Genomic DNA, 10,222 nt, shown 5'->3' with positions numbered 1-10,222 from the left:
AAGGGGGGTGGATTGTTTGGTTGTTGGAACATGGGGGGGGGGCTTTGAAAGCCTTGCCCCCTACCTCCTTTATTCTATTGTTGTTGTTGCTATTGTTGTTGTTCCCGTTCCAATTGTCTTGGTTATTACCTTGATTACCCCAATTGTTATTGTTCCAATTGTTACCACCTTGTTGTTGATTATTGTTATTCCAATTGCCGCCTCCTTGTTGATTGCCCCAATTGCCTTGGGGGCGCCATTGTTGATTCCCTTAATTTCCTCTATTTCCTTGATAGTTATTGACATATTGGCATTTCTCACTTTGATCATCAAAACATTCGTTCGAATAACCACCACCATCATTATTGTTGTCAAACTGCTCACCATTACCTTGAGGTTGTTGTTGCCCTCTTTGCCTCCTTTTTAGCATAGAAACATTCTCCATTGCATTGACTTGGCGCGGGTTTTGTACTTGTTGCAATTGCGCCTTCGCCAACTGATTCATTGTTATTGTAAGTTCGGCAATAGCTTGGCCATGATCACTCAACTCCTTGTGCAAATGGATGACCGTGGGATCAGCTTGGGGTACATTCGCTCGGCTTTGCCATGCCGAAGAGGTGTCACCCATTTTATCAAGTACGTCACATGCCTCTTGGTAAGAAAGTTTCATAAAGTTCCCACCGGCCAATTGGTTCACAATGCACTGATTCGTGGTGTTGATGCCCCTATAGAAAGTCTGCTGGATCATCGCCTCAGTCATGTCGTTGTTAGGGCACTCCTTCACCATTGTTCTATATCGCTCCCAGATATCATGCAATGGTTCCGTTGGCATTTGCTTGAAGGCTAGAATCTCGTCCCGAAGAGCCGCCATATGACTTGGAGAAAAGAACTTGGCAATAAATTTGTCCGCCAATTCATCCCATGTGGTGATAGAATGATTTGGTAACCTTTCTAACCAGTCCAATGCTTTGCCCCGAAGAGAAAACGGGAAAAGCCTCAATCGCAACGCATCCTCTGACACGTTTGTTTGTTTGCTGCCCCAACAAGTATCTACGAACCCCTTCAAGTGCTTGTATGCATTTTGGTCGAAGGCGCCCGTAAAATATCCCCTTTGCTCGAGCAAGGTCAACATGACATTTGTGATCTGAAAGTTCCCCGCCCGGATTCGAGGAGGAACGATGGCACTTGCATAACCCTGGTTTGGAAGAACTCTTGGGGCCACTCTTGGCGGTGGCGGAGGAGGGTCTGGGATTGAGTCATTTGGATTAGCATTGGCATTTATACCTCTCCGTGGTACTTGAGGTACCGGAAGCTCATCTTAACATCTTCAACCTCCTCCCCCGCCAAGGCATCGCCAAGAGGGTCATTTCCGTTTAGAGCCATGTGTACCTGATGGATCAACACAAATAAAGTTAGTAAAAAGAAGGAAAGAGAAGCAAAACACAAAACTAGCTACACAAATAGTCCACACCGTAAGCTCCCCGGCAACGGCACCAAAAAGTGATCGCAGCGGACTCAACCTTAGGAAGAGTGGGCGCTAATAATTTTACCCAATAGTTGTATCAGGGTCAATTTCCATAGGGAGCTAGAAAGGGAGTTGGATATTTGCTTAGCCTAGAAATGTGTGTTTTCTTCTAATTGATCCTCTAATATTTTTGGGTTTTCATGATTATCAACTACAATTTAACAACTACTAATTATAACTATATTATGCTAAGATATTAATTCTAGGTTGTATGCAAGATAGAGAAAGACACTAGGGTCGTGGCATTTACCTAGGTGGTCAACTAACAGGTAGAGATTCCTAATACAAGAATGATGATTATGGGGCTTATGCTATAACCGTTGCACGATTGCACTCACTCTCACACCTCTCGGTAGAAAGAGTGATTTTGCCCAATTGACTCTCTCGAGACCAATTCGGTAGGCCAACAAGCCCAGGCAACTTAGGGTTCAAGTTGGCTAATTACTCTCTCGAGGTTTAACCCGTTAATTGAGACTACCATTCTCATGGGTCCATCCCAATTCCTTGTTGGGTTAATTTTGGAGTCATAAATACTCTTTCTCAAGAAGAGTCAAGACCCACTAAGCTAGACTTAGTGTTTGCAACCACCAAATCCTAGTTAAATCATAAAATTAACCCAAATAGCAAACACCCAACATCATTCAAGCATTAAACAATCACACCCATTCATTACCCACACTAGGGTTGAGCCACAACCCTAGCTAATGGGTTTAGCTAGACATAATAGCAACAGAAATTGAAGAAGTAGTAGATAAAATAAACATATTAATTAACTAGAATGTTAATCTACAAGAATCCACGATAAAACAAGATGAAAATGCCCAAAACAGGCTAAAACTTGAGTCTCACGAGTGCAGCTGCTATCTGATATCTAATTTAACCTAAAAATAATAAAATATTCTATTTATACTAGGCTAGAAAAACTGGACAAAAATACCCCTGCGGGGCTGCCGCGGACCGCGCAGAAATGCAGCGCGGCCGTGTAGGGGTCTTGGTCCTCGATCACTCACTTCTGAAGCTGGGGACGCGGACCGCGCAAAAAGGTAGCGTGGCCGCGCAAGCTAATGGGCGCGGACCGCGCAACAATGAAGTGCGACCGCGTGGAAGGAATTTAGCAATTTGACACCTCTCTGAATCTCACCCACGCGGACCGCACACAAATGGAACGCGGCCGCGTGGGACTTTGCCTTGAATTTTCAAGCCTCTGAATCTCCACAAGCGCTGACCGCGTAGAAAGGAGCGCGGACCGCGCATGGTTACCCTTGAAATGTATATTCTCTGAATCTGCTAGCGCGGCTGCGCAGCAAAACAGTGCGGTCCGTGCTAGGTCCTCTTGTCCCCACTTCAATGATTTTTGACACTTGAGCAGGTTTCACTCCGTTTCGAGCCGATTTTTGACTTTTGTCATCTTGTCGCTCAAACCTGCAATCAAGCGCACTTTGTAAGCATTCTGGGTCTATTTTATGACAATTCATACATAAAGCATAGACAAGTATGGGCATAAAACGTGTTAAAATCACAGTTATCACACACTACTGATTCGATCATCTTCCACTTAATTAAGCATCTTTGATCACTTTTTAACACCACTTCATCACTCGTATGTTCAAATCATTTCTAGGATTCTTCAAATTTTCTTAGTTTAGTTTACTATTTGTTAGTTATTTTTAGACCATTTGTCAAATTCATATCTATGTGGGGTGTAATTTGTGTTGGGTAAAATCCTAGTTGCTATTTGGGGGAATGGGTACTTTGATGATAATGTTTAATTGCTAATACCATGTTCATTTTGTGCCGAAAATCGAAGCCTTAAAGAACTCTGTTTGATTGAATTTTGAAATGTGCGGCCCCACAAGGAATTGTGCGGTACGCAGAAGTATAGATTAGGGAATTTGGCTTGGCAAGATTGTGCGGACCGCACTTAAAATTTTACGGTCCGTAGAAGTTCAACCGCGGCCGCAGAATAGTGTGTGCGGCCGCAGATTAGGACACTCTCTTCCTTCAGAGAGTTTCCATTTTTATGGTACCCACTGTGCAGTCGCACTCAAAAATGTGCGGACCACACTTCAGATGTGTGATCGCATTCAAAATTGTGCGCACCGCAGTTACATCACTACGGCCGCACTTTCAAATTGTGGGGTCTACATAACACAACTTGTGGCCGCACTTGTAATTGTGCGAACCGCACTTCCCCACCCTGAAACATGTTTTGTTCTTCAACTTTCTGCTTATTATTCACTTCAACTAGAACTAACACTTGATGTTGTTTGTTGCAGAGAATGGTTAGATCACGTGGTCGTGGTGATACATCAAAGGGTAGGGGTGAACCCTCCCGAGGCCAAGGCAAGAGTACCTTACCACTTGCCCTTCAAAGAGCTATAACTAAAACGGTGACAGCCGGCCATGGTAGAGCTGCAGAGCCCGCTGAATCAAGTTCTTATATCCCGCCTAGAGAAGCATCGGAGGGTGACTATGTGCAACAGCAGCCTACTATTCAATCACATCCACATCAGCTTCAGGATAGTTTCAACTCCGAGATGAACCTTCCACCTCAGAGAGCACTTCTGAGGGTTCGGAAGGTGACAGTCAAGCTTCAAAGCCCTTATCTACACGTTCCCCGGATGCACTAGCTACTATAGTGGATGTGGCTGATATCTCGGATGACGGCCGAGGGGGTGATACCAGAGGTCGAAGAAGAAAGAAATTTGGGAAGAGAGATTCGTCGGTTTGACTACATTCAATAGTTTCTAAGAGTGGTGGCCATCGAGATCGCTCACTCTTCAGTGTTAGTTCTTGTTGAAAGATCTTGATAAATACAACCTGGTGGTGTTGAGACAATTCCGGGAGCGGAAGGGGTGGACATGGTTCACTCTAAGTATGGTAGACGCCAAAGAGTACCTGGTCTGAGAATTTAAAGCCAATGTGGCACACATAAAGAAGGGGACCAAAGTGACGAAAGTGAGAAACTTAAAGGTGAGATTCGATCAGAACACCCTGAACACATATTTAGGGTTTAAGGATGTGGAACCTGTGCAATACCTAGAGAAGTTAGCACTAGGAGATGCAGCTCGCCCGTGGCTAGCTAAGATTCTTGCAGCTCCGAGGCTGCCTCCAGTATGCATCACAGCAGGGGTTCCTATTCAGCGAAACACCCTAAATATTGAGGAAAAGGGATGGCAGACGTTTGTGTGTAGCAGCGTAGACCCGTGCCAAAATGAAACGAATCTCCCGATTCCGCGGGCAGTGCTAGTCGTTTCTATCATGGCCGGGTAACAAATTAATGTGGGTGTCGTGATGTCAGCAAACATGTCTTTTGTTTCCAGGCAAGGTGACACCTCCTAATCGTATCCCAACACTATAATGGAGTACCTTACGGATGCAGGGGTGGAGCCGATGGATTTTGACACAAAGGTTCGGGCAAATACGCCTTTCACTTGGTATTCTCTGATGGGCCCGAGGAAACCAAAGAAAAAGGGTCAGCCGACTACTATCGTAGGCCAGTCGGATGAGCCTTTGGTGGTAGCTGCAGAGTCAGACACATGCCTTCACTACAGCAGTGCCTTCTACCAGTGCAGCTGCAATGCCTCAACCTCCTTCTTCAGGGCCTTCAGCATCAGGTCCCTCGACCTCGACTTTGAGGCCGTTGCCTATGCCCGCTTATCCACTATCTGCACTGCGAGTCTGCCAGAAACCGGTGAGAATCAACAACTGGATGCAGATAGCTAGTGTAAAGCTGTCTGACTTATCCACTGCTGTTGCAGCACAATCATCCACCCCAACACCCCAAATTCCTCCGGCAGTGGAGGATACATTGTAGATGATTTTGGAGAACCAACAAACCATCATAAATACTTTAGTAGCACATGGATCAGTGATTGGGGAGCTTGGGAAGCAAGTAAAGAAGATGATGAAATCCCAGGCATCCATGAAATCAGTAGACAAAGTGAGGAGAGAGGTGACCAAGATAGCAGCCGCTGGGGACCTTCAACTTGATATGCTGATGGAGACAGATCTAGCAGCACTAGTAGATCCAGTAGCACCATTGGCACTAGCTGGGTAGTATGAGGAGCCAGACCTGGCTGCCGACACTGCAGAGGTGGTGCGACAGATGTTCACAAACCCAACCACTCCTAAAGCCGAGGATGATGAGATCCAGTTAGAGGAGGCTGAGGGTGGTGACGGTGCTATGGACACACAGATGTCCAAGGACAGATAGGGAGTCATCTTTTTTTTGGTAATTAAATGATTTTATTTACCAAGTGTAAATATTTACAGCATAACAAAAAACTCTCACTGGACATGCAGCCCCAGTTAGGCTTTTACTACCCTTTCTACTTTTCTCCTTCCCTGTGATTTGTACTGTTACATTACATCAGGGAACCAATTCAAAGTGCTCGTCGTCCTTGCTAGCCTAGGAAACACGGTAGCTCTATCATGAATTTCCTGAATGATTGACCTAGTTATGGCTTTGGTTGGTCTATTCTTCTGTTGGAATATAGCATTATTCCTCTCTCGCCAAATATGGTAAATTGTTGATGCTAAGGACATTCTGCATAATTCTGCTCCTCCACTTCTACCTTTAGCTCTTCTTTCTATCCATGCCAGTTCTTCCTTCCATCCTAGCTTTGTCCTTTGAATTCCTTGCCATTTTAAGAGTTGCTGCCATATGGTTGCTGTCACCTCACATTCAAAAAATAGATGCTGCACAATTTCAGATTCTCTTTGACATAGTAAGCATGTGGTATCAATCTGTATCCCCCATCTTGCTAGCCTTTCTTTTGTTGCTAGCCTTTCCTGTATTGCCAATCTTAACATGAACTTCCACTTTGGTAATCCATAATTGTTGCATATTAACCTCCTCCATGGTACTTCCTGAAATTCCCCTTGCATAGCTTTGTATATGTGCTTTGTAGACAAATTTTCCATCTTTCTCACTTTCTCTTCTGTATATCCAGCAGTGTCAAAATACATCATTGCCTTGAATATCTGTTGTATGACCCATGATGCATTCTTTGGTGTTGTGTCCCCTACTGGTTTCCCCTTTATGTAATATATGTTGACCCATTGAACCCAGAGCTTGTCTTTCTTTTTGCATATATTCCATAGTAGCATACATATAGTTGCTTTATTCCATATCTCCACATTGATGAAGTTTAAGCCACCTGCTACCTTTGGACAGCATAGTTTTTCCTATGCAATGAGTGCCTTCTTTATAGGTTCTGCATTGCCTGACCATAAGAATCTTCTGCATATACTGTTGATAAACTGTATGATCTTCTTAGGTAGAATGAAAACCTGAGCCTAAAAGTTTTGGATTGCAACCAATACACTCTTAATTAACACTTCTCTTCCAGCATAGGATAGACACTTTGTTGTCCACCATTGTGTTCTACTCAGCATTCTGTCGATTAAAGGCTCACATTGGATTATTGATAGCTTTTTGGTACTCAGTGGTACCCCTAAATACCTGAAGGGTAGCTCTCCCTTAGTGTATCCCAACATGTCCATGATTTTCTTTTGAGTTATGAAATCCACTCCACCAAAGTATATGCAGCTCTTATTTGAGTTTGCTATTAGCCCTGATACTCTAGGGAAGATTTTGAATTGTTGGTGTAATGTCTGTACTGATTTTATGTCTCCCTACAAAAAAGTAGCAAATCATCTGCAAAACTTAAGTGCACTAAATTGACTTTAGCACACTTAGGGTGGTATTTGAAATCTTTCTCCTGCTTTAAGGATTGCAGCAGCCTACTCAGATAATCCATTGCCATCACAAACAGAACTGGTGAAAAAGGTTCACCTTGCCTCAATCCCTTCTTTGCCTCAAAAGGTTTTGTTGGTTGTCCATTGATTACTACAGTATAGGCTACTGTAGTTATACACTGCATTATCCATCTGACAAATTTCTCTAGGATCCCCAGCAGCTTCATCACTAGTTCAACATACACCCATTCCACCGAGTCATATGCTTTTTGCATATCAATTTTAAGCATGCATCTAGGTGATATGCTCTTTCTCCCATATCCTTTGATCAATTGATGGCCCATAATGATATTATCAGTAATCATCCTTCCTGGTACAAAAGTAGTTTGGCTATTAACTATGATATCTGGCATGATTTCATGTAGCCTTGCAGTTAAAATCTTTGATATGATCTTGTATAGGACTGTGCAATAAGATATAGGCGTGTACTCCTTGATGTTAGCTGGGTTCTTTACCTTAGGAATCAGAGTGATAGTTGTATAGTTTATAGCTTTACACATTTTAGTAGTTTTAAAAAACTCCAGCACTGCATCAGTGACTTCGTCTCCAAGTATGTTCCATGTCTTCTTGAAAAAATGGGAGTTATATCCATCACATCCTGGTGCCTTTCTATCATCAATGCCCTGTAATGCTTTTTGCACTTCCTCTTTTGTAATTAGTCTGATTAGCTGCATTTGTTGCTGTCTGTTCAAAGTGTGTCCATTCTGCATCACATCTGGATCAACTATTGGTAGTGTTGAGGCTGTTGTACCAAGTAGTTTTTTGTAAAAGCTTAGAATCTCCTCTTCTTCCTCCTTAGCACTTTGTAGAAGCTTTCCTGTGTTATCTATCAGTCTGCCTATGTGGTTTCTTGCCTACCTGTTTTTTGCACAAGCATGGAAGTATGCTGTGTTAGAGTCCCCTACTTTTAGCCATTTGATTCTTGCCTTCTGCTTCATAATGCTTTCCTCCACTTCCATCCATTTTGCCAGTTCAATTTTTGTCACCTTCTCTAATGCTATCATTTCATCATCAGTTTCCAGATATGCCATTCCCATTTGTATGTTCATCAACTTGTTCCTTGCTACTTGGATCTTTGGCCCCACACTGGTGTGTACTCCTCATTGTTTAATTGCTTCAGCTCTTTTTCCAGTTGTTTTAGCTTGTACCACACCTTCAGCATTGGATTCCCCTTATTTCCCTTCATCCAACATTCCCTAACAATGTCATCAAATTTATGGTGGGATGCTAAGCAATTAAAGAATTTCAATGGTCTTTTTCCCCTCTCTGTAGGTTCAGCAACAGTTACCATTAGTGGGCAGTGATCTGAGAAGCCTGGCTGCATAATAGTTCCCTCCATATTAGGCCATTTTTGTACCCACTCTGCATTAGCAAGTATTATGTCGATTCTACTATGGACATGGTTGTTTGTCCATGTGTAATTTCTCCCAATTGTTTTGAGTTCAGCTAGTCCAACATCAGCTATGAATCTTTTGAAATCTATCACTTCCCCCTCTCGGACTGGATTCCCCATCACTCTATTTTCTGTGGACAAGATGCTGTTAAAGTCTCCCATTGTTAAGTTTGGGTCTTGTATTCCACTCATAGTTCTCTCCGAATCAGTCCACAAACTCTTGCTATCTTGTATGCTATGTTTTCCATATACTGCAACAAATATGAACTTAGTGTTGCACTGCCTCAGAACCACCTGTCCTGCTATGTATTGTTCATGGATTTGTTTTACCTCAAACTCCGCCTTTGTTTGGTCCCAAATAATCCAAATCCTGCCACCAGGTGCCTCATCATAGTTTACAGTCCATTGCCAATTACCAAACACCTTCCTTATTATTGCTTCAGCTTTGTTGGCCTGCACTTTATTCTCCACTATAGCTATTAGTACTACATTATTCTCCCTACAAAAATTTTTTAGTGCTTTTTTCTTATAGACTTTATTCATACCCCTAACATTCCATGTTATAATATTCATCATGCTAAAGTATTTATGTTGAGATCCCTATCACCTTCATTTCTTCTTCTCTGCCCCCTTGTCCTATGTGCTTCAGACATCTGCACAATTTTTTGGGCTGTGTCAACTAAGGCTTTAAAAGCATTTCCAATGTATACTTCCTCCTCTCTGTTGATTTCCATTTCCTTCTTTGATGCTAATTTTCCTCTAGCAACCTGCCATTCTTCCTCTTTTCCTTGTTGCCTAGGCACAACTTCTCCATCTGGTTCAATTTGTTCCAGATATCTTCCATGAGCATCAATTTTGTCCACCTTAGGATCAAGGACCCTTATTATTCTCCACTCTTGCTTTAGCTTTTGATTATTCACCTGTTGTCCCTCCTCTTTGTCTGTCTTTGTTTATCATTACATGAGTGTCCAATTTGACAGCATAATTGGCAATACTGGGGCTTCCGATCATATTGTACTATCTGCTCAATCACCTTTCCTTTAGGATCATGAAGTTTTATTGATCCTGGTAAGGGTCTAGTAATGTCCATTTCTATTAATAACTGATAACATTTTCCTTTTTATTTTTGTTATGTATATATTCTTCTCTCCCTCTCTATTGATGTATATATTTTCTCTTTTCCTCTCTTATTATGTATATTGATTTATACTTTCAGTAGCTTGCTTTGTAGCTTATTTATTTTGTTTTCTTATTAGTCAATGTTTAATTCAGTAGCTTCTTGTTTAATCTAATAGCTTCGTTTTAATCTAGTAGTTTCTTTTTATGTTTAAGCGGACAATAAGTCTTTGGTTTTCTTAATGCCGTTGTTCTTTCCAAAGGTAGTTTTTGTGTGAACCGAGTGACTCTTCCCAACAATGGATGGCGTGACATCCTTCTTAAGGGATTGAGTCTGTTTTTGATGTTTAGGGAAGAATAATAGTAATTATGAATAAAAAACCTAATTGACTCAGACTCGAGGAGTCAAACATGCTTCGCTTGGTACCAACACACTTAACTACGTG

General features: G+C 42.2%; 1 protein-coding gene across 1 annotated transcript; it reads right to left on the bottom strand.

Annotated features, from left to right (window-relative positions):
- Nucleotides 1-8,330: 8,330 nt before the first annotated feature.
- On the bottom strand, nucleotides 8,331-9,750 carry LOC109217751. Its single transcript, XM_019382018.1, has 3 exons — nucleotides 9,694-9,750; nucleotides 9,268-9,604; nucleotides 8,331-9,145 (listed from the first exon to the last, which is right to left on the bottom strand). The coding sequence occupies exons 1-3, from the start codon at nucleotides 9,748-9,750 to the stop codon at nucleotides 8,331-8,333; spliced, it is 1,209 nt and encodes a 402-aa protein (XP_019237563.1).
- Nucleotides 9,751-10,222: the final 472 nt, after the last annotated feature.

This window comes from Nicotiana attenuata, unplaced genomic scaffold (genome assembly GCF_001879085.1).
Source record: "Nicotiana attenuata strain UT unplaced genomic scaffold, NIATTr2, whole genome shotgun sequence".
Lineage (NCBI taxonomy): Eukaryota > Viridiplantae > Streptophyta > Magnoliopsida > Solanales > Solanaceae > Nicotiana > Nicotiana attenuata.
Note: the sequence above shows the minus strand (reverse complement) of the source record. Positions and strands in the feature narration are given on the sequence as shown.